At 48.4% G+C, this 27,693-nt stretch overlaps 1 protein-coding gene across 1 annotated transcript in view; it reads right to left on the bottom strand.

The window, feature by feature from the left end:
* Positions 1-12,083: 12,083 nt before the first annotated feature.
* GABBR1 (gamma-aminobutyric acid type B receptor subunit 1) overlaps positions 12,084-27,693 on the bottom strand; it is a 29,315-nt gene continuing 13,705 nt past the window's right edge. Inside the window, exons 12-23 of the mRNA XM_055406493.2 lie at positions 23,064-23,306; positions 22,378-22,441; positions 20,847-20,924; positions 19,212-19,362; positions 18,600-18,732; positions 17,179-17,295; positions 16,969-17,076; positions 16,450-16,543; positions 15,640-15,767; positions 14,523-14,651; positions 14,190-14,333; positions 12,084-13,505 (exon numbers count right to left, since the gene is read on the bottom strand). Coding sequence (XP_055262468.1) covers positions 13,332-13,505; positions 14,190-14,333; positions 14,523-14,651; positions 15,640-15,767; positions 16,450-16,543; positions 16,969-17,076; positions 17,179-17,295; positions 18,600-18,732; positions 19,212-19,362; positions 20,847-20,924; positions 22,378-22,441; positions 23,064-23,306 — 1,563 coding nt within the window. The 3' untranslated portion in view covers positions 12,084-13,331. The remainder of the gene's footprint in view (positions 13,506-14,189; positions 14,334-14,522; positions 14,652-15,639; positions 15,768-16,449; positions 16,544-16,968; positions 17,077-17,178; positions 17,296-18,599; positions 18,733-19,211; positions 19,363-20,846; positions 20,925-22,377; positions 22,442-23,063; positions 23,307-27,693) is intronic.

Genomic DNA, 27,693 nt, shown 5'->3' with positions numbered 1-27,693 from the left:
ACATCTATTTCATCAAGGAGCTGGATCGGAAATGAAGTAGGACAAGTAGGGCTCTGCCCTGGGAAGCAGGGTCCATTTGGATGATTCCAAATTTGTTATGGTTGATGTATAACTGATTTGCAATGTCGCTGTTTTTTGTAGGGTACAGCAAAGATCATTTATTTTTTCTGCATTGATGGATGACCATACTGGGAGTGCAGTGATACCAGGAGTAAAAGACCGTTTATCCTTTTTATTCTTACTCACTAATCACATCCTTTGAAAAATTCTCAAAATTAATCAGAAAGATAAATAGAACTCAAAGAGTGGACAAAGTAGGGAGGAAACCTGCAGAATATTTCTAGCTAAGGGATTCTTTGATTCTAACATAATTGACTAAATGGCAGAGTTCATATAATATAGGCATAATATACTACAAACTAATAAATGAAAATTTAAGGCAAATTAGAGATAACATTCAAGGAAGCTTGCAATTTAATCCTTTCTTGGTTCCCTCTGATTTATCTCAAAACGCCTATTTCTTTTTCATCCAACAATATAGTAAGTTTTAGGTGGGGGTCTCATGTTTTACTCGTATTTGTATTTGCATCTATGTTTAGCCCAGTGCTTTATTTGTCATATCAGTAAATAAACATTGAGCCAAACTCACTTTCTACTTACAGAGAAGAGTGAAATAGTTTATTACGAAGTGAGTTATTACTTACTCTGACATGATTGCAGGTTTATTCATAAATAATTTAGAAATTCAATTACGCTATGTCCTCTTGACTTTTTAAAAGCTATTTGATATGAATGAAACTTGGTACCAAGCCCCCTGTTATTCTCACACCCACTTAAATGGTTCTTATTTCTGGAGATGGTGGTGATCGTGGCAAGATATCCACCTTGGGGATCTAGAGATTTTATGCCTCTGGTGGGAGCTCTTCGGGAATAGATATGCTGTAGGTGGGAACACGTTCAGAAAGGTGGGGTATTGAGGAGCAGTCTCTTTCCTGCCTCCCTTAGGCTCTAGCAGGTCTTCTCTGGGTTGAGTGAGAGGGGTGGAGATTTGGTTTCTGGGTTGACCCCAACACTCTGCCCTGTCTGGCTAGTGGAGCTTTTCCCTCTCTGCTTCCTCCATATCCCCTTCCTTTCCTCCTCTGTCACCACTTCAAGTCTCCCTCTTGATCACATGTATGCTTTTCTCTTGACCTGATATATGTCCACCCTCTCCCCTGCTAGTCTCTTCCCTTCTTTATAACTGTCTCAAGAACCACTTCTTGCAGAAGAGTTTCTTAACTTAACACCACTCAGCACAAAGCATACTCATAGGTGTTGGCTCATTACAACTATGATTCAAATGTTCTGAGGTGGGCATTATTTAAGTGGGCAGGTGGACATTTGGTTGGACTGATTCCCTGAGATGAGAGACCAGGGTTTATGCTTCTGAATGGGGTCTCCTGCAGGGAAGAATCCATGATACTCTTGTCATTTGGGGATACTCTGATAGCAGGTCACGGGGTCTTCCATGGTCTCTTCTAACAGCTGTGATCATGTCATACATCATTTTAGCACATGGAACTCTGGGTGGGGGGGGGAGGTAGGGGTTGGTTACAGCAGCACATTGCTTCTGTTAAGTCACTTCAGTCGTGTCCGACTCTGTGCGACCCCATAGACGGAAGCCCACCAGGCTCCCCCATCCCTGGGATTCTCCAGGCAAGAACACTGGAGTGGGTTGCCATTTCCTTCTCCAATGCATGAAAGTGAAAAGTGAAAGTGAAGTCGCTCAGTCGTGTCCGACTCTTCGCAACCCCATGGACTGCAGCCTCCTCCGTCCATGGGGTTTTCCAGGCAAGAGTACTGGAGTGGGTGCCATTGCCTTCTCCGATAGCATCCCCTGAGGATGGTGAAATTCTTCCTCAAATCATGTATTATCTCTTTACTGTCTTAGAGAGACAGGCTCCTCCATCCATGGGTTTTCCAGGCAAGAGTACTGGAGTGGGTGCCATTGCCTTCTCCGATAGCATCCCCTGAGGATGGTGAAATTCTTCCTCAAATCATGTATTATCTCTTTACTGTCTTAGAGAGAGCCCGAGGACCATTTCCACCAACACTAAACCTGCATGTGTAGATACAGACACTTCCCTAGAAGCACGTGAACCTTTACTGATGGGAGGAAGGGATCTCCCCCATTAACCACTGGCTGCTTAAGGACAAATCTTACAGATTCTCATAGAGAAGGCTAAACTTCTGACTTTCCAGTGAGCATTCCCATCCTTGGGCCCTGGGGTAACACTCCCCACCTTCCCTCCCCGCCTGACTCACTATGCATCTTGCCCTCTCCCCACACCCCCCAGGTACCTCTTCGCTGCCCCCTTCACTTCCTTATTCCTGAGGGTGGTGAGGAGTGAGTTGAGGGCGGATGTGACTACAGTGTAGAAAAGAGAAATGAATTTGCCCAACGCTGGTTGTAGCTGTGCGTGGGTTGCAGGTAGGGATAGATGGCGGATCAATGGAACAGGCAGACGGCTGTCAGGTGAAACCTACACATGCCCACTACTTTCCTGCGGCTGCCTCTGATCCTCATGCCCCATACAGCACGGGCCACGGCACCAGGCAGGCCAGGATGACAGCAGACTGCACCAGCAGCCGCACAGTCCAGAACCATCATCACCAGGAGGACACACTCAGCTGAGCCCAGCGCCAGCGATGCGCACACCTGCACCAGGCAGCCACCACACTCCAGCCTCAGTGCCTGGTGATGCACGTTGGCCAGCAGGGGTGGCACCATGCTCGTGGTGAAGCCCACAAGGGACAGATGGCAGAGGAAGTAGCACATGGGCACACACTGCCAGTAGCACCAGTGCCAAGTTGCCAATTGCAATCAGGAGGTAGCAGAGGAGGGCGAAGAGGACAGGCTGCAGGGAGGGCCAGTCGGAGAAGCCCAGCAGGAGGAAGTGCTTCTTCATGCTGTGATTGCCCTAAAGCAGGAAACCCGAGGAAAGCTGGGAAGGACAACACACACAGGGTGATGTATCCCTTAGAAGCAAAGGAAAACCCAGACCATGGGGAGTGGAGAGGGAGAACGGACAGCAGCATACACATGCTTAGGTGTCCATTGGAGCTCATTTACAGATCTGAACCCTTAGTTTAGGAAGGCAGCCAAATATTAGTATACCCTAGTTGATGTATTTACCAGAAAATTCTACGAGGAAGATAGAATCTCCCTCCTAGAGATGAACAAATGGGCTCAATAAGGTAAATCATCCCAAAGCCATAGCTAGTGAGTGGCCCGGTGTACTCAATCCTGTTTGATCTCCAAACTAGTGCTCTTCTGCTGCTTCCCTGCTTCTGATTGTACTCCTCGGGGCCAAAGTAGAAATCTAATCTTCCTCTCACATGATAGCCCTTCAGATATTTGAAGACATATTTCTCTTTGAGCCTCCCAACCCGCTTCTTTGAGAGTGTGTTCTGCCTGAAAATAGCTGCCATGTCCCAGGCTGGTATAAACAACACTGGGTAGATCATAACTATCACCTTCTTTGTTTCAGGTGCTCTACCTCTATTAATACAGCCCAATATACTGCCGACTACTGAATTTTAATCTGTGGTGAATCTCTCTTCCAGGCTGTGTCCAATGTCCATGCCACCTGCTTACCATCTAGTGTGATGATCATGAGCAATACAGATCAGCACATGTGTCCAACTCTTTGCAGAGCATATCTGTAGCAGCCTTTAAATCCAGAGTCAACCGGGTAGAGGAAAGGCCTTTAGTCAGGAGACCCGGGTTCCACCTAGCAAAACTGCCTTTGACCAGTGACTTGATATGAGGAAGTCACTTCATTTCCCTCTACCTCAATATTTTCATGTGTAAAAGGAAGACTTTGAGCCTAAATGACCTCTGAGGTTCCTGGCTGTAATTTAATAAATACTTCTCATTTAACTTTTTTGACCACACCACAAAGCATGTGGGACCTTAGTTCTCTGACTAGGGATTGAACCTGCAACCACTGCACTGGAAGCATGGGGCCTTAACCACTGGACCACCAAGGAAGTCCCAATAAATAACCCTTGGTATGATGCTGAATCAAATTTCCTAATGATACAGAAACCATCATGGTTGATGTGATAGATCAAAGTCACACAGAAATCTTTCTACTGCATGGTCCCTGACAGGTATCATTATAAGGATAACATTTAAAAGTCATATTCACTGTTCTTAAGTTATAAATTATAATCTTCTGTTTTTATTGTTCAGGAAAGAACCTTCTTCCCTCTAACACAGCAGTGTATTTATATAGTTCTCCCATTTATCTTCATTGCTGCTGCTGCTGCTAAGTCGCTTCAGTCGTGTATAACTCAGTGCGACCCCATAGACGGCAGCCCACCAGACTCCGCCGTTCCTGGGATTCTCCAGGCAAGAACACTGGAGTGGGTTGCCATTTCCTTCTCCAATGCATGAAAGTGAAAAGTGAAAGTGAAGTCTCTCAGTCGTGTCCGACTCTTCGCGACCCCATGGACTGCAGCCTACCAGGCTCCTCCGTCCATGGGATTTTCCAGGCAAGAGTACTGGAGTGCCATTGCCTTCTCCTGTTTATCTTCATTCAGTTCAGTTCAGTTCAGTTCAGTTGCTCAGTCGTGTCCGACTGTCTGCGACCCCATGAATCACAGCACGCCAGGCCTCCCTGTCCATCACCAACTCCCGGAGTTCACTCAAACTCATGTCCATCGAGTCGGTGATGCCATCCAGCCATCTCATTCTTCGTCGTCCCCTTCTCCTCCTGCCCCCAATCCCTCCCCCGAGAACCAATTATTAATGTGCTTGAGGACAAGGATTCAAGAGTCAATGAATGGACAATGTGGGTTTTGTGCCATCTAATGGCATAATGTGGTATTGCATCTGGCATCCCAGACTCCTAAGACCTCGCGGTGGTCCACCATCGTTATCAGTCCTGTACTCTTGCTCAGACAGATGATAATTATCATATTGTTATTATTAGGTATTTATATAGTGAGTATGATATCCCAGGGGTAAATTAAAATAGCCTACACATTTAATCTCTAGTACAACACTATGAAACAGATAATATCATTATCCTTTCCCAAATGCAGAGTTTAAGTAGCAGTTGAACCATGTCAGATATGTGGACCCAAGAGGAATGATTCAAGTCCTCATGGTCTCAACCCTGCGGCTGGATACAAATAGTGTCTCCCCATCCCAGGTGAGAAGTCTCAAGCTCTCGGTGAACTTTGAGGAAAACATCCCCATCTAGAAATCATTTGATCCCCCAGCTGAAGGAGGTTTGCTTCCCTGAACTAAGAGCATCCTACAGGAACTCCAAGGAGCTTCTTGTTCCCTGGGAACAAGAAACAGTAGCCTGCCTGGAGGAAGTTTTGGGACAGCTTATGGGGTGTGTTCCTCAGTTCTCCACTAGATTTCAGACTCCCAGAAGTACAGACCATAATGTTGCAGACAGTTGGCCCCTAATCAGGTCTATAAATGAACGAGTGAGTGAGTGAATGTCTGCAAAGAATGTGTAAAGGGTTCTGGGATCCTAGTCTCACAGTTGCTGTCTCCCGCTTTTCCATGGCAAAGACAATACCAAATTCTCTTGGGCACATGCTGACCAAATAAGAAAAAGGAAAAGCCTAGTTTTATTCTAGTCCCAACACAAAAAGGCTTTGATTCAACATTCACTCTGGAATCAGTACAACACAGCAGCATTAACTCTATTTCAATCCTAATCTTCATTTTAGCCTTCATGGACTAATGTTCTTGTCTCCTTAGCCTCCTAATTAGATTGTATCTTAATCTCAATGTAGATCCCCATTTTAAATTTAATAATCCTAATCTCAACCCTACAAGTGATGCCAACCCTAGTTCTACTTTTCAAACCATGTATGTAATACATTTTTCTCATGATCACCTCCGTCCTCTTTCTCTCAGTGGGACCTGGAAATTTCTGCTGTTTTTGTCTGTTTATCAGCCATCTATGCCCAAAAGACCTAATGTCCTCATACAGGAAAATCCTTTCTAGAGATTCGACGGGAAATACAACAGAGAATTAAATGAAGCAGTGTAAATAATCTGTTTTCATGAAACCTAATTTGTTGAATGAACGGTTTAACAGAGGCTTAGGGCTTCCCTGGTGTTTCAGAGGTTAAAGCATCTGCCTGCAATGCGGGAGACCCGGGTTCGATCCCTGGGTCAGGAAGATCCCTTGGAGAAGGAAATGGCAACCCACTCCAGTATTCTTGCCTGGGGAATCCCATGGACAGAGGAGCCTAGTGGGCTACAGTCCTCAGAGTCGCAAAGAGTCGGACACGACTGAGCGACTTCACTTAGGACTAACATTCCAAATGCATTCAATCTGTGTGGACAGTTATCTACTGGATACTCCAGGAGAAAATCCAGCACAAGTTCACTCAGTCACAATCCTCAAAATGTTTGAAGCAGGTTGAGATGGTCAGAGACACAATTCCAACATAAGTAACCACTACACAACTGAGTTGGGGCTCCCCAGATGGCACCAGCGCTAAAGAACCTGCCTGCCGATGCAGGAGAAGAGAAGAAGAGAAGTCACTCAGTCGTGTCCAACACTTTGCAACTCCATGGACTGTAGCCCACCAGGCTCCTCAGTCCATGGGATTTTTCCAGACATGAATACTGGAGTGGGTTGCCGTTTCCTTCTCCAGGGGATCTTCCCGACCCAGGGATTGAACCTGGTCTCCCGCATTGTAGGCAGACACTTTACCGTCCAAGCTACCAGGGAAGTTGCACAATTCAGGAGACATGGGTTCAATCCCTGGGTCGGGACGGTCCCCTGGATAAGGGCATGGCAACCCACTCTAGTATTCTCACCTGTCACCTGGAGAATTCCATGGACAGAGAAACCTGGTGGGCTACAGTTCATAGGGTCACAAAGAACTGAACAAGACTGAAGCGACTTAGCATACACACAACTGAGTTGGGGGCAAGTATGAGGCCAAAGGCAGAGAGAATGAAAGAATAAGGTATGCAAATGTGTGGGTGGTGTGGGTATCAGAGAATTCTCCCGAGAGGTTTGAAACACAGCAGAGGGAACAATATTAACATGAAATATTTGCCAATTCACTGTGTGGAAATGAGCTAATGTGTGCTGTGCATTAAGATGGAAATATGTGAGGTAAGGAGTTACACCATGGAGAAGGCGATGGCACCCCACTCCAGTACTCTTGCCTGGAAAATCCCATGGATGGAGGAGCCTGGTAGGCTGCAGTCCATGGGGTCGCGAAGAGTCGGACACGACTGAGTGACTTCACTTTTGCTTTTCACTTTCATTCACTGGAGAAGGAAATGGCAACCCACTCCAGTCTTCTTGCCTGGAGAATCCCAGGGACAGGGGAGCCTGGTGGGCTGCGTCTATGGGGTCACACAGAGTCGGACACGACTGAAGCAACTCAGCAGCAGCAGCAGCAAGGAGTTACACCATGGAGCCAAATGATTAAAAAGGAAAATATAAGTTATTTTAGAAACATGTAGAAGGTATTGAATTGGATACAGTGGAAAAGGGGATACCCTTACAGACAATTAAAGACTACAAGATTTACGTCCTTGTGGGCACTTCCCTATCCAGTAGGACACACGAGTTGGAAGCACTTGCGCTCAGTCACTTCAGTCGTGTCAGACTCTTTGCGACCCCATGAACTGTAGTCCCCCAGGCTCCTCTGCCCAAAGGATTCTCCAGGCAAGAATACTGGAGTGTGTTGCCACGCCCTTCTCCAAGGGAATCTTCCCAAGCCAGGGATGGAACTCCAGTCTCTTGAGTCTCCTGCATTGGCAAGCAGGTTCCTTACCACTATCACTGCCTGGAAAGCCCTGGAAGCACTTAAAGGACCTTATTCAGGAACCTCAGGGTATAACCTCCAGTACACTTATGAGTGGCTCACTGCACCATGAATAGGTCCAGAAGCATAAGCCCAGCTTCTGTTGTGTCCCTCCAGCACCCACTGAAGCCAGCCTTCCTGGTTGCCCTGACCAGAATTCATCACTCACGCCTGAAAGGTTCCAGGATATGCTACCCCAAAACATGTCTCTTTGGCATATGGATTATTTTAAGCTAAAGGCCATTAACCCACAGCTGTGGGAAAAGCTCTAAAACAGCACAGGTTTTCTTTTCATAAAAGAAATTTGCATTTATTAAGGTGTCTCCCCATCATGTACCTGGAAAAAGAGTTTTAACAACACTCTAAGGAGAAGGAACTGGCTTAAATCTGCATAACAAACCTTAGTAACAATACTTATTGACTACACTTTTCCTTCCCATGTGGCGCTAGTGGTAAAGAACCTGCCTGCCAAAACAGTAGATTAAGAGATGTGGGTTCAATCCCTGGGTCATGAAGGTCCCCTGGAGGAGGAAATGGCAACCCACTCCAGTAATCTTGCCTGGAGAATCGCATGGACAGAGGAGCCTGGCGGGCTACAGTCCATGGGGTCGCAAAGAGTCAGACACAATGGAAGCGACTGACTTAGCACACACTTTTCCTGATCGCTTTTCCAAAACTTGCCTCCACCACCCAGAAGCTCAAAACCCCTTTTCCTTTGTTCAGCCTAAAATGGTATATAAGCCCCAGTTCTAATGGTCTCTCTGAGTTTCTCATCACTGACTATTCCCATGTGCATGCACGATGCACATGGTAATAAACTTCTGTTTAACTTCTCCTGTTAATCTGTCTTTTGTTGGTCTCATTTCCAGGACCCCAGCTAAATAAAGAACCTAGATGGGTTCTAGAAGAAAAAGATTATTTCTCCTCCCCTGTTGAGAACCCCCAGAACACTCCTGTCCTGCTTAGCTTTACTGCCACTCGGTCCCAGCACAGTGCCCTCTCGCAGAAGCCTCTATGTAGTTCACGGTGGCAACCCTTTCATCTCTGGGGGGTTCCCTTCCCTGCTCCACAGGCTGTGTAAGTGGATGCTTCATTGATTAAGTATTTTGAAAATCAACCCTGCTGGTGGGGGAGGAGAGAGAGCTCTCTGATATGAAGACCACTCTCCAATTCCCCTTGGGTTAATGGAACCTGAAGTACAAAGCAAGAGAATTTCCTGTTTCCAAAACCAAAGAGAGAATAAACTCTATCCAGAGTGGCCTAAAATTACAATGGACTGTAGGAGGAACCACAGTTGGCAGGAAGGGCTAGGTGTGGGACTACTGCTGGCCCTGAGGTATCCAGAAGCAACCAAAGACCCAGAAAGAGACCCAGAAAGGCAGCAAACAGCAAGCAATGCCTGGGTGATGGGCCTGGGTGGGTAGACGGCAGTGTGTGAGTTGCCATGAATACTCGCTTTGGAGTAGAGAGACCAGATGCAGTGGGTCATTCTTTCCAAAGAAGGCTGCAGCAACATATTTATCCCACCCCACGTGTTCTTTTCACAGTGTGACTGATGCTCAGCCCACCATGAAGTGGGGTCCATTCTTCCTCTCCTTGAATCTGGGCATGGCCTTGTGACTGCCCCGACCAATGGATGCTATGTGATGTCCAAGGCTGTGTCAGAAAAAAGTTGGGCTTCAACCTAGCTGGCTCAGACTCTTGCCTTTGGAACCCAGGCACCATGTTATAAGGAATCCCAGACTGCATGGAAAGGCCAGGTGTAGGGGTTCCAGCCTACAGCCCCAGCTGAGGCCTTGGCCAACCCCCATCTCTAAACCCTTCTGAGGATTCCAGCCCCCAACCTTCAAATCTCTCCACTGACCCTTGAGTTCCTGACCCACAAAACTGTGAGACATAAGTGAATATTTTCTTAAGCCACTGTTTTGGAGTAACAGGTTATGCAGCAACAGACACTAATTCACTCAACCTGGATGCTGTCTCATCAGCTGCGTGACTCTGGACCAGAGTCTTCCTCTTGGAGGTGCAGCTCCTTGCCAGAAAACAGACATAAGCACATGACCCCTTCCCTCGGCACAGTCCCAAGCAGCAGAACTAACAACTGTGAGGTGCCCACTCTCCTGGCTGTTCTCTCAAGCTACCTTGTTTAATTTACCTGCCTACTTAAACTTTCCACTTTGAGAATGTACATCCCACAAAAGTCCATCTTGCCTACTGCTCTGATGTGGTTTAGTCACTAAATTGTGTCCAACTCTTGCAACTCCATGGACTGTAGCCTGCCAAGTTCCTCTGTCCACAGGATTTCTTAGCAAGAATACTGGAGTGGGTTGCCATTTCTTTCTCCACGGGATCTTCCCAACCCAAGAATCAAACCTGGATCTCCTGCATTGCAGGTGGATTCTTTATTGACTGAGCTATGAGGGAAGCCCTGCCCACTGCTCTACCCCAAGGCCTAGACAAGCACCTACCACCATAATTTCCCCAGCAAAACCTGATTGACTGAAAAAAAAAAAAATAGTAAAACTAACATAGCAGCAAAGTGTTCACAAAACACTTCCTGTTAATGTGATCAGGGCAGGGAGATAATAGACCAAATCAAGGCAGAGCAGGGGACACTGAAGTCTGGCAAACAATCTAGAGTTCAAGATGTTCTACAGTCAGATCTGAAAGCCCAAGTGTGAAGCCCACCCTGACCCAGCAGGGCTGGAGAGGCCAAGGGAGCTCTTCCCAGAACTGCTGAGTAGTGGTCACACCACCTGGCAACACTTCCTCCTCGCGCCAGGCACCTACACTAGCCCTACCGTTTGACCTGGCCCCTGTCTGCACTCCTGCCAGCCAAGAATGTCTGGCTTAACCGTGGCACAGTAGAACTGATCTTCTGTAATCTGCAGCCCCGCTAAGTGCAAAGAGGGCTTCCCAGGTGGCTCAGTAGTAAAGAACCCACCTGCCAAGCAGGAAACGCAGGTTCAGTCCCTGGTCAGGAAGATTCCCCTGGAGAAGGAAATGGCAACCCACTCCAGTATTCTTGCCTGGGAAATTCCATGGACAGAGGAGCCCAGCAGGGTATAGTTCACAGGGCTGCAAAGAGTCGGACACCACTTAGTGACTAAACAACAAGTACAAGGAAAGTTCAAGGTGTTAACTCTGGTCTTTTCTGTTCTGCCCAGGGCTGGGAGGTAGCTCCCACTGCTGTTTCTGAAGCCAACTATCCACTTTCTACACTACCAGCTGACCTCCTCCACAGGCCTCTTCCCTTTGCCTTGAGAATACTCCATTGTGGGATGAAGGGCAACTAGATTCAAATCCTAGTGATCCAAAGCGGATACTCACAGTGGAATGGTTTTCAAGTACTGGCCCAAGATTTAACTTCCCCTGCTCTTGGGAAAACTTCAGAAATTGGCTATTAGACAGAGTGGTGAAATGACAGGGCCCATCCAATCCTTGCAGCACTTTCGGAAAAAAAAAATATGAAAATCACTTTTAAAAAATCAGTGCTATGGGGAAGGAGAGAAACTGAGCTTTGGGGGAAAAAAAAAAAAACACTTCTCCAAAAGAACACAAAAAATTACAAAATTGTCGCGCAATGTTTTGTTTTGTTTCCATTGGCCATTGAGGACTTTCTTTTATGTGGACAGCAAGCTCCTGCCAAGATGCTCAGAGTTCTCAATGACTTTTCAGGCTGGAAACACTCAGGGACCATCTAATCTGCTACCTCCGAGCAGTTATGATTTTTTATTATCCTCAATTCCTAGGAGGAATAGTCCTCACATCTGTTCAGCCACATGCTTCAGGCTCCCAATACATGCCCATCACTGTCAGTGACCTCATTAAACAGTAACAGTGGCTTGTTTACCCAACATGCTCTGTGAGCCAAGAACCATCGTGAGCACTCGTCCTGGCATCCACTCTGCGGAGGGATAGATGTGAAGATGGTGGTGGGGATGATGACTATTATCTTCACAAGTGAGGACATGGAGAATAGAGAGTAGGAATGTTTTTTGCATGTGGTAGAATCTGAAGCTCTGGTAGTTTGACTCCGGCCCACACTTTTAACCTGTTATGTCACCCCTCACTAATCTCAGCCCTAACTGTGTCCCGCTTTGCCCTGCTAAGCCCTCGATGGAGCAACATCTCTGTCCATCCCTCCACTGAAGTGCCTTTTCATCATTGTGGGGGGGTCCCCAGAGCCTCCCTCCTTGGGCTGAAGCCCATTTGGTTCACAGTAAGGGACGAGGTGCTGAGTCACTCCATTCACTGGTTTATTGAGATTTGGGGAGCTCCTTCCCCCAAGACACCACAGTGCAAAAAGGACACCATCTCCCGCCACACAGGACCATCTTCTGCCCCCACAGTCAGGGGTGCCTTCTTTTGGTCAGGCTTCTCACTAACTACCCACTGCAAGCAGCTCCCCAAACCCGCCCCCATTTCTTCTCCCTTCCTTCCCTCAGAAAAATACAAAACCCAAGGGAGCACTCTTGTAGAGGAGGATTGTGAGTGTGGACCAAGGGTGGTCCAGAGCGCAAAGGAGAGCAGGCTGAGTGCGAGCAGAAACCCAGTGTGATGTGGACCCAGATGTGGACGGCCCCACCCGACGGGAATCGGGGAAAGTGTGTAACAATGTGCAGGGTGGGTGCATATGGCTTTGCTGGAAGAACACAATGATTTTAAGGTGCAAAAAGAAGAGGGTACACGAGGGCACAAAGGGCAAGTGCACAGGTAAACTTGGACGTGTACAAATGGCACACGCCCACCCACACAGCTCTCCCAAGGGCATATCCATGACCATGAGAGGGGCACACGCAGCCTTGAGGGAAGGGAATACAGTAGGGCACGTGAGGCCAGCGGAAGGGTGGAGAGAGCACATGTGAAGCACATGTGCAAACAAGAAAGTGAGAAGAGGGAGGATAGACGTGTGCTGGGAAGCGGGAAGGAGCATGTGAGCCTTGACAAAAAGAGTGAGTGCCTTGCAAAAGCTAAATTCAAGAGGGACAAAACGCCTGGCTGTGTGGAGGGGCAAGTGGGTTGGAAGGAGATGAGGATGGTGAGAGAAACGGCCAGGCCCTGTTGGCCAGGCCCTGTTGCCACCGGGAGAGCACTCTGGGGAGGCCCCTGCTGGTGGAAGCAGAGCACAAAGGCGAGGGGGCTGCCGGGTTGTCGTGGCAACCACAGGACAAGAACAGGGGGTGTGTCGTGAGGCACCAAGGAGCCAGTGAGTGAGAAGCTTCAAGCAGGGTACAAACTCGATTATGAAGAAGAGATAGACAATGATACGAATGAATGAGAGAACAGGGCCTGGCTCCCAGAGCACTGGAGACACAGAGGATGCTGGGGCCTGGGACTCTAGGGCTCAAGAGGGGCCGGTATTTACAAGAGATGGGATGGAACGGTGTTCTTCCCACCTAGGGTAGGGATCCCCTGCTTCGTCCCGAGCGCCCCCCCTTCCCCCTCTCCCTCCCCCTACTTGCCTGTCCCCCCTCACACCTCCCTCACTTGTAAAGCAAGTGGACTCGACTTCCATCACAGCTAAGCCGGTCAGGGGGCTCAGGGGGCCCCCTGGGCAGGCCCCCCGAGGGGTCTGGGGGTGTCGGAGGGTGACGCCGGGATCGGAGCTGCTGCCGAGACTGGAGCTGATGGCGCAGTTCAGAGACGCGCTCCTCTTTCTGGAAGAAGAAAACAATCGGGCGAGTGGGAGAGAGGAAGTCAGGAAAGGGGGGGAGGAGGGAAGGAGAGGCAGAGAAAAATGCGGGGGAGAGGGAGAGGAAGACGGACAGAAGAAAGGAACAGGAGCCATCAGGCAGGAACAAGGAGAGACGAAAGCACACAGTGAACACAGTGGGGCAGCAGTCGAGATCAGGGAAACAAAGGGGGTGGGGGAGGGGAGAAAGAACCGAGCACATAACTTGCGCTTCCGGTAACGCACTCAACAGATTAATGCCAACCCAGTTTGAATACCCCCAGCCTGACACTGCACTGGCTCCTAACTCCCGCTAAGGGCACTGCAAACACCCGGTATATCTGCCCAGACCCCTCTCGCTGGAGGGTATACTCAACCCCCATAACCAGCCACGCCCAGCCCAGGGCCACGCCCTCGCCCCAGGAGGCGGAGTCAGAGTCCCTCCACGCACTGAGGTCAGCACTTTACCAGATTTTTACCTGAGACTAACTCCACCTTCTCCCCTTCCTTGTCCTCCTCCACTGTCTCCCTGACAGCTTGTCTCCTGAGACCCTCCCTTGGTAAATCACGTGCACAGGAACCCCGATCTCAGGTTCTACCTCTGGAAGCCTGACCCCACCCAAGACATGGGCCTCCCTGACCTGCCGCCACCTCTGCCTTCACCACACACCTCGGCGATGATCTTCTCCAACTCGCGGTTCTCCTTCTCCAACAGCCTGGACTTCTCCTCCTCGTTGTTGTTGGTCGAGGACCCTGTCTTCATGGTGTCCTGTGCCTCCGACTGCCACTCCCCTCGCGTGATCAGCCTGCGCATCTGGGAGCAGGAGTTGGGGGTGTGGATGGGCCAGGAGGGACTGTCGGCGATTAGCTCATGGTGGGTTGCAGTTGGAAGGAAGGAAAACAAGAGGGAGCTGGGCCCAAAACGGATGAAGTGGGAGGAAGGGAAGTAGGGACATGGAGGGGACAGGATCTGGAGAGGCTGGGAGGACAACCAGAGCCATACCTTGGGCACAAAGAGCACCACCAGGGTGATATAGGAGGAGAAAACAATGGCGAGAGAGGCGAAGGCAAAGGCAGCATCCTGCTGGCTGGACAGGATCATGGTGACCGGAGCAGTGATGAGGCACAGAACCTGGTGGCAGAGCGTGTGTGGGGTCACAGACCTGCTGGCTTAGACAAGAGCCAGGGTCTTCTTCCCCCAGAAAAGTCTACGGGGACAAGTTCCTGGGGAACTTTCCATTCAAAACGGACTTCAAAAAGTCGGGATGTGAGAGTTGGACCATAAAGAAGGCTGAGCACTGAAGAACTGATGCTTTCGAATTGTGGGGTGCTGAAGAAGACTCTTGAGAGTCCTTTGGACAGCAAGGAGATCAAACCAGTCAAACCTATAGGAAATCAACCCTGAATATTCATTGGAAGGACTGATGCTGAAGCTCCAATACTTCGGCCACCTGATGGGAAGAGCCAACTCATTGGAAAAAACCCTGATGCTGGGAAAGAGAAAAGGAGAAGGAGGCAGCCAAGGATGAGATGGTTGGATAGCATCACTGACTCAGTGGACGTGATTTTGAGCACACTCCGGGAGATAGTGGAGGACAGGGAAGCCTGGTGTGCGGTAGTCCATGGGGTCTCAAAGAGTCAGACACGACTTAGCGACTGAACAACAATAGTCAGGATCATCCTCAACTGTAGGTTGGTAAGAATCCCAGATAAACTGTCCCAAACCAGCTGCAGCTCTAGGACAGCCCCTCCCTCCAGACAGGAGCCCCCAGGATCTCTGTACACACGTCAGAGTCCTTAAGAGCCAGTCCTGAGCATCCCTGGCAGGAAGTTCTCATTTAGATTCCAGCTTGGGAACCACAGATGAAGAATTTCACCTGTTTCTGCTTCTGCATCTATCTAGTGGGGATGCTAATCACCAATTCACTGGGTGGCTGTATGAAGATTGATGTGTACTTTATACATTTATAAAGTGCTTTTCAAACCCAAGGCATTAGAAAACGTTTTAAGACTTCCACCCAACTGACCCCACATCGGGCACCTGATTCTTCCCAGGCCACCCCCATCTGGATTGCTGTGGCCAGTCCCCATGGTCAATGCCAGGTGTCCAGGGAGCTCACCGCCACATTGTAGATGGCCATGCCCACAGCCCGGTGGTCATTGATCTTCTCGGTGGACACACTCTTGGTCTCATAAGCAAGAAAGATACCCAGCAGCAGCAGCAGCCCCTTGTAACCATAGAAGATGCCTAGGATGGCAGGGAAGGGTTATCCTCCACTCACTTCCCCCTTCTCTGAGCTCCTTCTGATGGCAGTGACATGGGGGGTCTCCTCTCCAACCCAGCCCCTCTGACCTAGTACCCCCTCCCTGTCCACTGCCCCCAGGTCCACCCAAGCCACCCTGATCTCATTGCTTCCCCCTGGACTAAGACCCGTCACACAGGTCGATGATGGTCCTGGCAGCGCCAGTCATGAAGGGCTTGAGCTGCACACAGTGTCTCACCTCCTCACCCTCTGAGTGGGAAGATAGCTTTCCACGCTGAGGCCAGCTTTGCCATTTGTGCTCAGAGTGATGTTAAAAGGGCCAAAGGGGCCTAACCCCTCGCAGCCCCAGTCTCACTCCAGAGAGTGTACCAGACAGAGATGGAGCTGAGGGTGAGGCCACATCACTGGTCCCTCTGATGAACACAAGCTCTGCCTCATCCCTGCGCTGGACACTAAGCACCTCAGGCAAAAGACCAACTCTCCCCATGCTCAGAAAAGACTAATACAGTGACAAACAGGAGATTCAAACTGAGTTGACGTGAGCTCTCTGCCTCTTTTTCCAAAGACCCTCTCCCTTCAAAGCTACTGCCCACCCCACACACACTCCTTCCCCACCAGCCCCTCTTTATGGGCATCTCCCCCACCCCTCCCCCACACCCTGCACACCAAGCCATGTGTTCATCTTCTTGGAGCTACAGTGCTCCAGCTGGGGCAGAATAGACACGTCAATATCTTCCTTCGGCTCCTCCTTGGCAAAAGTCTAAGGGAGAGACAGAGCCACAGGCAAGATGGTTGCCGTCCTCCCCTCCCCGCCCCACCTCTGCTCAGTCCCCGGCTCCCAGTTCTGCCCCCTTGTTCTGAAGAGATCCTCAGTTCTCATTCCAGATCCAACTCCAGGTCTGGGAACATTTGCCTAAACACCTTATAAGTTCTTGTTCCCTCACTTTCCACGATGTCTGAAAGTCTGCCCATCCTCCCAGATCCCCACCACTTCCTTTCGTCACAGGAATTCAGAGTGTCTGCTGGGGCTCCCTCCAGGAAGCAGGGAGAGCTGCTGAGATACACAGGGCTGGAACACACCTCCCATGGGCAGCTCTTCTCCTCAAGACCCCCGGCAGCTCCCGAGGCCCTTCCACCAGTGTGTCCTGCAAGGCCTCCTGACCCAAGCGCCTCCTCAAATGGTACCTCAATGGTCCGGTGCAGGGGGTCCACGATCTGCCAGATGGCAAGGGTGAGGACGTCCATGCCTACCAGCAGGCCCACCGTGGCATACAGCTTCCAGGGCTCCAGGGTCTGAGTCAACACACAGAGTACAGGCATGTTGGGGTAGGGGACAAGGCCTCCCAAGCCCTGAGAGCTTAGGCGCTAGGGACTGAAGGATCCAGAGCAGCTCACCTTCCTCCACTCTTTCTTTTCCTCCTTCTTTGTGAAGACTGTATGTACCCACCAGATCTTGGTGAACATGGAGCCGTAGCCCAGACTAAAGCCCAAACCCAGCAGCCAGAGGCGGGCCTAGGAAAGGAGAGAGGGCAGGAGAGAATAGGGCAGGGCAGCAGGGGGGCAGTGCCAGGATGGGGCAGGGCTGTAGGAGGGAACGGATGACCAGACTGGCAGGATGCAGCTGGTAGGGGCTGGGTGGAGAGGGTGACTGGGCAGCAGACAGTCTCTTTGCACTTTGCCACCTGGATAATCTTGCTAAAAAATGGGTTTTAATAGCCAGTCACTTCTGACTGTTCCCCAAGGCCTGCAGATTGCAGCCTGAACACCTCCAGATGCAGCTTGAGACCCTTTACAACATGGTCCCACCCACCTTTTCAGCCTCTTCTCCCCCCAGACCCTTACCTGCCCCAGACGCTCACCTGCCCCATGCTCCAGCCCTGCTCAACTGCTTGCTTGCTTACCCTTGCCCTTGATCTACTCTCTTTTGTGCCTCTGCTTCCCATAGGACACTCCCTCCACTCCTGGAGTAACCCTCTTTTATTTCTCCAGCTGACAAAAGCCCCTGCATCCTTCACAATTCACATGCCGCCTTTGCTGAGGTCCATGCAGCCACTCAGACAGTCAGCTGCTTTCTCTTCGCTCCCACAGCAGATCCCTGCTCTGATACCTCTTGTGTGTCACTGCTAATTATCTGCTTTCCCACTGTATTGGGTCTCTGTGAAGAATTGTAGGTGTATGTATGTGCAAATGCCATGTGTACAGATGTGTGATCAGGACAGGTACAGAGCAGAGGAGAAGAGTGAGAATGGGCAGGAAAGCGAGGGGCAGCATTTCCCACCAGCATAAGAGAGAACCAAACATATTGCCGCTGAAGCCAGGCTTACTCTGTAGCCCCAGAACCTTCCACTTGCCAAGAGCCCCACAGGGCCTCCTCCCTGTGTGAGAGCGGTCCTTTCCCCCCCAACTCTCCCTGCTGTTGGTTCAGATCCCCGCCTCCGTCCTTTCCAACCACAACTAAGGCTCCCACGGGAAGTCCCCAGTTCTTGTTCTCAGCCCCCGCGCCACAGACAGGCCACCATTGTCCAAGGGTTTTCTGTGCAGACCCCCTTCCTGTGCCTTCAATACCTCCCCACCCTTCTCTGCAAGGCATGCCATGGCAACCTTGGAACTGACAAGCCAGCTACAGAATGAAAAAGTCTGGAGGCATAGAAAGAAGGGACAGAGCCAGAGATCAGAGGGTGATGTCAGGAGAAGAACTAGGGACAAGGAGGAAAGACAAGGAGGACAGGCAAGGGACAGCGCATCACAGAAGGCGCTCCTGAGGGGGCAAGCGGGAGAGCCGTGCTCAGGCAGGAGACCTGCCACCCCCTCCTCACCTGGCAGACGAAGGGGAACTGACTTCTCCCGATGTGGTAACCATCCAGCCCGAGGGGGAAGACGGCGGCTAATGCTAGTGAGCAGCCCACAGCAGTCAGATTATTCAGGTTGGGCTGTGAGTTCTGGATATAACTAGGGCAGAGGCGGAAGGGTGGGAGAGATTGAAGAGCAGAATTACCCTCCTCTCCAGGAAGGCTCAGCTTCCCAAACACCCCGCAACGGCCTGACCCCAACCTCAGGGTCGGGAGACAAAGGCAGGTGGCCTTGGAGCTGGCATCAGAGACAAAGCCAGTTCAGTCATGGGGGGCCACAGAGGGCTTCCCAGGCACAGGACCCTGCCACACACACTCTCTTTAGAGCCCTAAATTATGTCACCTGATCCCAAAAGCTTTTTTATTTTTCCATTAGCTGCTTTGGAGCAGGGGTGGGAGTAATACCTGGCTTCCCCCTTTTTGTTCCCAGTGGTCACTGGGCAAATAATAATCCACAGTGGAAACCTCAGAGATGCACGGCCTCAGGAGCTACATACTTTTCTTCTCACTCCCTTCAAGCAAATGGCCATTATCTTGGAGAAGCAGACAGGACAGGGAAATGTCAGAAGAGAAACTTACCGGACATGGGAGTTATAGATGTTAAAGGACAGACAGACAACAGCTAGAACAATGCCCAGGCTGGAGAGAACGGAGACGGAGATAAAGAGTTTCTGTGACAGGAAGCGGAACGTCTTGATGACCAAGGTCTGGTCAGCTGGAGGGGACCCTCCTACGTGGCACAGGGGAGGAGGAAGAGAAAGGAGGAAGGACAAAGATGTGAAGGTGGGACAGGAGAAAGGGGAGAAGGACCAAGCTGCTGATGGGCACCCAGGTCTTAACTCTGGGGACAGGAGGCCCTAACTGCCCTGAATCAGGGCTTGCTGCAGCCCAAATGCTCTTTGATTCTGGGGCTCTTAGGAAGCGTTCAGAAATGAGACAAGAAGATGGAGCTAGAGGCTGAGCTGTATCACCAAAGTTGTAGTCTTTTTGTTGTTACTTTTTGTTCTTTGTGTTTTTTCATCTTTCTTTCAGGAAAGAAAAATGGAAGGGAAAGAAGGGGATGCTGCTGCTGCTGCTGCTAAGTCACTTCAGTCGTGTCTGACTCTGTGTAACCCCATAGAGGGAAGCCCACCAGGCTCCCCCATCCCTGGGATTCTCCAGGCAAGAACACTGGAGTGGGTTGCCATTTCCTTCTCCAAGAAAGGGATACTGAGAAATAAATTTTATGAGGTCTCTTACAACTCAAATCAGAAGCTGCAAAAGACAATCATAGAATCATGAAGCTAAAGTGCCTCAAAATAGGAATTTTCTTTAAAAAAAAAAAAAAAAACTGATCTGTGACTTTAACCCTGGCCAGGTGATATTCCCAAAGGTGTTTCTCAGTTATTATTAAAGGGAAGCTCAAAGTTGTCACAGAATTCACAGAAAGGGGAAAAAAAAAAAGACTAATTTCAATTTGCTGAGCTTTTTTTTTTTTTTTTTTAAAAAAAAGCATAATTTAGGCCATGCAGCATTTATAGCAATACAGAACACTGTCCTAAATTCAAATTATAAAAAAAAATGTCAGAACTCCAGCAGTGCTGAGAACTACTAGATTTCAGATGGGCAGGGCAGATGGCAGCTGTCTTCCATGGCTGTGCCCTTCCCCCTCCTGAAGATACCAAGCCATTTTTGATCAATAGAGTCCTCATTTTGCCCACCTTGAGTATCTTTCCCATTTCCTATTATTTAGCCCACCAAGCACACAAGGAATATAACTGCTTCCTTTCTTTCCTTAAAAAGCACATTTTAACAGAAGACAATTAAATGAGGTTTTACGTCCTCTCCTACAGTTTAAGCAACTGTCTTCCTAAGAAAGCTAAGAGGCAACTTGAGGCTTGAAGTAGCTGATTCAGATACATCAGGTCATCAGAACATCTGGGAAACACAAATGGAGTTTTCATTTCCCACCCCCTGGACCTAATCCCCAGTCGTCCCAGGAATGTACTATTTTTAAGAATGCGTTGCTACCCACCACCTATACCCTCTCCAAATACACCAGTCTCTCCTACCCACATCTTGGAGGTTTTATTCCCTTTCTCAGAAACCCAGCCCCTGGTTCATCTCCTTAGGACATTTGAACCCCATGGTACCAACCACCCCACCCTCATTCAAACACAGTATTCATCAATGGTTCAGAGGGGTTAAAGGAAATTATAAACAAGATCCACTTACCAATCCACTTATCTGTTTTGGACCAGGAAAGGTCATCCTTGGTGCTGTCATAATAGCCAATCTTCTTGTAGCTGCCACCTGGACAGATGATAGGAGTAACCACAGGTAGGTGAAGAGCTGATCCCAAGCATTCTCAACCTCCCACTTCCCTAAAGTAGATCTCTGTGGTCATATCTGATTCTCCCTTCACCTGAGCCCCCAGAGGATACTTGGAAAGAGCTGGGGGCCACTTGAAACAGCGATCTGATTGAAAAGCATTATAGGGTGGATTCCAAGGCAACACAAAGAAATTGTTGTTTAGTCACTCAGTCATGTCTGACTCTTTTGTGACTCCATGGACTTGTAGCCTGCAGGCTCCTCTGTCCATGGGGTTTCCCGGAAGAATACTGGAGTGGGTTGCCATTTCCTTCTCCAGGGAATCTTTCTGTTTCAGGGATCAAACTCATGTCTCCTGCATTGGCAGGCACATTCTCAACTGCTGAGCCACCAGGGAAGCCCACACAAACAAACAAGAATATCTTATATGCTTTAAGCCCTTCAGTGAAGAATGCTGCACAGGATGTCTGCCACCCATTCCATGGGCTCACACCTCAGGAAAATGTCTCTCACTGTGATTCTGGCTTAAAAATCTTTAAACATGTTTCTGCTTATTCTCCCTCTCCTGATAGAATCACAAGATCTATTTTCCCAGAGGCTTTCATTTTAATTTTAGAAATTTCTCTTCCATTGACTTGGCTTCTAATTTCTTAGACAAGTTGCATCTGCCTCTTAAAGAGCCACAAAGTGAAATTCAGCCACTCCTAAGATTTCCAGAGCTGTCCCGGTTACCATAACTTTTTCTTCTAAAGCCAACTCACAGCCCTTGGACCGTGGCTGAAGTCTATTCGTTCTTGTCCTGGTTACAAAGATCTAAGAGGATGTAGGAGGTCGGGAAAGGAAAAGAAAGAAACTTTTCACAGGAGGCCAAGAAATGGTTCTTTTGGCCCTGCTCTAAGAGTCTGAGTGCAGTGGAGTTGAAAAACTAATTCACAAGTTTTGAAGATACCTCACTGTATGAAGTTATAAGCATATACCATCTAGAAAAGCCAAACTAGACGTACTGCAGAAAAATTAGAGCTAATTGTTTACATATCAAGGAAATGCAATAGGTTCACTTTAAAAATAGCATGTTTCCTAGATTCAGCTTTCCTTGAGTCCATGAATATGCCACTGACAAGTCATGAACCCCTCAAGTCACCAGAGGGAAACTTCTCAAATCAAAATGGAGGCCCCTAGGGGAAAAGAGTGGTGGTTTTCTATTTGCATGCACAACCACTGCAACTCAAAGAAATTCACCCATCGCTAAGCTTTTTATTATCAATATCACTATTATTTAAAAGCTTGAGGAACACGGAAGAGCAGGCAGGAGGTAGGGAGGCACCAACGCAATGTCTTCATGTCTCCCAGGGTTCTCCTCCCAGACGGTATCCTAGCCCAGCCCCAGCCTGGCACCCCCACCGACCTCCCCATCTCCCCACATCCCTATGCTCACCCTGCAGCTGCTCGATGAGCGTCCATGCCATCCGAGAGCCGCTGGCATCAAACACCACATGGCCCTGAGGGGGAGAAACATGTGGAGGAAGGCAAAGGGGATAAAAGCAAGAGCGAAACGAGAACATCAGGGCCTCTTTGAATCCTTATGTTTTTGAAGTAATTGAGCTTCTGAATGAATTCTATTTATGGCATTTGCCTGCATATAGGACATACCCCAGATGCCCATACCCTAGATTTTGGAAACATTATTCTTTGGAAAAGAAGCTTCACCCAGGAGATTTGAATGGGAAAAATCCCCAGATGGAACACCAGGGGACCTGGCCTCTGGCTGTGTGACCTGAGCAAGTCACCGAGTCCCTCTGGATGCTGATTTCCCCACTTTAAAAGGAATAAGGAGGGGATTTTTCAGGCTGCTTCCTCTTTTAAAATCCTATAATTTTCATCTGACTCATAAATATCAGGACTGAGAGAAGTGACAGTAGAGGTTGGAAGAAATGGAATATATTATCACTCTTTTAGATTTCTGTGGGGTTTTCTGGCTTGGGGGCTCCTACTTCCCTGGTCTGAGACTGATTATTGCAGAGAGAGAGGTAACTGAGACAGAAGGCATTTCTCCAGAGAGACCTCAGAGAGGTCTCTCAGGATGGGAGAACAGAGACCAGCAAAGGGGTTGCTGTAACTCACGGAAACACCCTCAAAGGATGAGGAGTTCATTGCCCGGTAGATTTGGTCAGTTATGGTCTGGTTGTTGTAGTTGAAGTCTTCCAGGCGCACGCCCGAACGGCCGCCCCCTCCGGACGTCTTGTTGAGGGCCAGGGCCAAGGCCCAGATGGCATCATAGGCTAGGGGTGCCTCCTGGAAGCCTCCTGTCTCCTCAGGGTGTCGTTTAAGTCGTTTGGTCAGTTTCTCCACGAACTCCTGGGACGTCTAGGAAGAGAACAGGACGAAAGGATTGGAATGGGGTGGGCTTCTGAGTCTGGCTCTGACACTTTGACTTGAATGGATGGTTTGTGTCCAAGCTGTCAGACTGAGCCTGTGTACATTCAACATCTTTAACTATACATGCGCATCTAAGATCAGAAGCTACTAGACTAGAGCAGGGGTTAGCTGGGTCCGATGGCCTTAGTGTTCACAGCTGCAAGCTCACAACTGCAAGCAGAGAAGTTTAATAAATAGATTCTCTGCATAATGAACAGCAGAGAGAATGAAATGAAAGCAGAGAGAGAGCAAAGCAAAGATGGCCCCGCCAGTGAGGAGCTGCAGCACTGGTGTTCTCTCAGCCTTCAGACTCTCCAACAGAGCTGACGCAGGAACTAACAGCTCCTCCAAGTCTGAAAGAGCCCAGAGAAGGTGACACCACAGCCTTCCTCGCCCTGTCAACCAGAAAGATTTTTCTTTAGCGTGCTAACTTCCTGCCATCCTCGTGTGCTTTCAGTTCACTGTCTCTTGGACAGTTTTCAGAAGACTTGGGGCTGCAGAAACACCCTTCACACGTTTGAAGTCGATTATTCAATCCCTATCCACACCCCTCCCAACCTTACATCTTCTTTTTCCAAGAAAGCTAAAAAGAATAAGAGCTCCTTTAACTCTGTCATGAAATGGATCAAGAGAGGTTCATTTCTATACCCGGCAGTAACACTGTTTACCTAAATGACTGCAAGTAAATTGCTTCCTTTTTTGGAACTGTCTTCCACATAATGGGGAAAATCATGTCTGCCCTTCCTTACCTCCCAGAAACTATACCAGGAAAGGCTCAGTGTCCACCTCTTGACAAGGCACTGCTAATACACAGGGGCACCACACAGCTCTGTTTAGACTTAGAATGTGTTACCATACATACGTGGGCTTCCCTGGTGGCTCAGACAGTAAAGATTCCGCCTGCAACGCAGGAGACCAACATACATACATCTTCTAATGAAGGGATGAATAGATGAACGAAGACTAAGTATGAATCTCTGTTCCCGATGCCCTCCCTACTTTCCCTTCTATTCAGCTCTCTGGAGGCATGGGGGAATGGGAAATGCAAAGGATGTGCAGTGTGGTGAGGTGGAAACAGCCCAGGATTGAAGACAGCAGGCCTGCTCTCTGCCCCTCCTGCCGACAGGATCAGGGTCTCTTCTGCTCTTAATCCTCAGCATTCAGCACTGTGCCCCACCCATTCTGGACAAACAAGTGTCTATAGATGACGGCAATGAAATGTGATTATCCATCTATCAATACCCACTCAATGTACAACACCAAGCATGAGCCCTCTGTAAACAAAGGACATTGAGTGTTAATGACACAGCAGTACAGGTTCATCAGCTGTAAACACTCGGGTGGGGAATGCTGATAATGGGGGAAGCTACGAATGAGTGGGGCAGGGAGCATATAGGAAACCTCTGTGTCTTCCTCTCAATTTTCCTGTGAACTTAAAAACTGCTTCCAAAAAAACCATCTTTGGGACTTCCCTTGTGGCTCAGTGGTAAAGAATCCACCTGCCAATGCTGGAGACATGGATTCAATCCCCGATTCAGGAAGAATCCACATGCCAAGGAGCAACTAAACCTGTGTGCCACAACTACTGAGCCTGTGCTCTAGAGCCTGGGAGCCGCACCTACTGAAGCCTGCATGCCTTAGAACCCATGCTCCACAACAAGAGAAGCCACCACAATGAGAAACCCACACATCACAGCTAGAGAGTAGCCCCTGCTCACTACAACTAGAAAGTAGCCCCTGTTCCCTACAACTAGAGAAAGCCCATGCAGCAATGAAGACCCAGCACAGCCAAAATAAATAAATAAATTAAATTATTTTTCAAAAAACCATCTTTAAGAAAAATTTCCATTGGATGGATAAATGGAAAGATGCCTTCTAATTCCAAATAATCCACCAAGCTGCTATTTAATCTCAAACAAGTTATTAGATTTCACTATGGAGTTATTTGGGCTTCCCTGGTGGCTCAGTCGGTAAAGAACTTGCCTGCAATGCAGGAGACCTGGGTTCGATCCCTGGGACAGGAAGATCTCCTAGAGGAGGGCATGGCAACCCACTCTACTATTCTTGCCTGGAGAATCCTCAGGGAGAGAGGAACCTGGCGGGCTACAGTCCATGGGATCGAAAAGAGTCGGACACAACTGAGCAACGAAGCACAGCACATGGAGTTATTTGGCTCTAAAATGGGAGTGATATTAACTACCTTAAAGATTATTATAAAGATGAAATTACAACATTATAAAATGCTGAGTATAAAGTTACATTTCTCTTTCAAACTCATCATTGTTACTAATATTCAAATCTGTAATTCCAGCTCAATATTTCAAGTCCTGAATCTGTCTCTAAGGCATTTGTAACTATATAATCAATAATCTCAAATTAAAAATATCCAAGAATAAGCTGTTTTTTCCAACACTCCCCAGTATATAGGACTGAAACCTTAGGATCACCTTGCTGCTGCTAAGTCGCTTCAGTCGTGTCCGACTCTGTGCGACCCCAGAAACGGCAGCCCACCAGGCTCCCCTGTCCCTGGGATTCTCCAGGCAAGAACACTGGAGTGGGTTGCCATCTCCTTCTCCAATGCATGAAAGTGAAAAGTGAAAGTGAAATCGCTCAGTCGTGTCCAACACTTAGCGACCCCACGGACTGCAGCCTACCAGGCTCCTCCGTCCATGGGATTTTCCAGGCAAGAGTACTGAAGTGGGTTGCCACTGCCTTCTCCGCTTAGACTCTTTCAAATCACCTGAGTCCTCTCAATACTTTTCTGCTGAAATGTTTCATTAATATCACTCCTTATACAGAATAATGTTAATCATAACTATAGCTGACATCTACGTTGTTCTTATTATTGTCCTCATATATATCAACTTATTTAATTCTCAGATAACCCAATGAGGTAAATACTATATATGCTCATTTTAGAAAGTGACAAGGAACCCGAGACACAGAACAGTTTCACCTGCTTGAAGGTATGCTGCTAGCACATGGCTGAGCTGGGATTCCAATCCGTTCAAAGTCCATTCGCTTCCAACTACTCCGTAAACTGGAATGTCTCTCTCCAATAGCACCTGCTCAGCAGATAGCAACTAGCCTGAGCAACCTGTCAAGCCTCCAAGCCCATCCAGCCTTCAGTTCAAAGTAAACCCTGCATCCAAAAATCACTCAGACAGGAAAGGAATTATCTGCTTTGCATGTCACTCTCCCCAGCCCCAATCCTCATACTCCCCTGGCTTCAGGTCACCACCACTAACACATTTGGATACGGGGAGCACCACTGCCCCCAGGCATGACTAAAATTACCAAAAAGTCTCTCCCCTTTGGGTCAGCAAAGATGGCTATACATTTTCAAATGGAAATGTTATAAGGTGACTTAAGGAAAACAACAACAACAAAAATTCCACAAAACCCACAGAAATTAGTGAATTATTAATGAATTACCCAAGTACCAATGTATGATCCTAAATTTTTACCAGCCCTGTTGGCAGTGTCTGTATGTGAGAATAGATGTCCAATGGTGATCTAAACTGTATATCCTGAGGTAGATTTTTATTTTCTATTGTACCCAGGCCCTCTATCCCAATAAGAATTTACTGACAATCTTTTTTTTAATTTTCCAGACTCTTTGTAAAATTACTTATTTATTTAATTTTTATTTTTTGGCCGCTTCTGGCGGCATGTTTGATCTTATTTTCCTGACCAAGGACTGGACCCTTCCGCCCTGCACTGGAAGCATGGAGTCTTAACCACTGGAATGCCAGAGAAGTCCCCATATCTGATCCCCAGGTATACTGACTCATACCTGAGCTCTAGTACAGCTCCGACCTGAAGCTATTTTTCTCCAAAACCACTCAAATCCACTCTCCCATACATGGCTCCTAAAAACTCTTTCTCTAAACCAGAATTTCTCAGTCTCTGCACTATTGACATTTTGAGCAGGATAATCCTTTGTTGTGGGGATGATCCTTTGCATTGTAAGTTATTTAGAAATATTCCTGGGGACTTCCCCAGTGGTCCAGCGGCTAAGACTCCACATTCCCAATACAGGGGGCTGGGGATCGATCCCTGGTCAGGGAACTAGACCCCATATGCCACAACTAAGAGTTCGAATGCCACAACTAAGACCCAACACAGCCAAACAAATAATAATAAAAAGAAGAAGTATTCCTGGCCAACTCATTGGATACCAGTTCTGACAACCAAAACTTCCCCTGAATATTGCAACCTCTGATTGACAACCACCACACTACCAGGCCTCAAAGTGTGGTCCCCAGACCAGTAGCATCAACATCCCAGGGAACTTGTTGAAATTAAATTCCAGTCCCACTCCAGACCCACTGAA

The sequence above is a fragment of the Moschus berezovskii genome, chromosome 23 (genome assembly GCF_049115385.1).
Source record: "Moschus berezovskii isolate FMDL1 chromosome 23, NW_MosBer_1.0, whole genome shotgun sequence".
NCBI classification, from domain to species: Eukaryota; Metazoa; Chordata; class Mammalia; order Artiodactyla; family Moschidae; genus Moschus; species Moschus berezovskii.
Note: the sequence above shows the minus strand (reverse complement) of the source record. Positions and strands in the feature narration are given on the sequence as shown.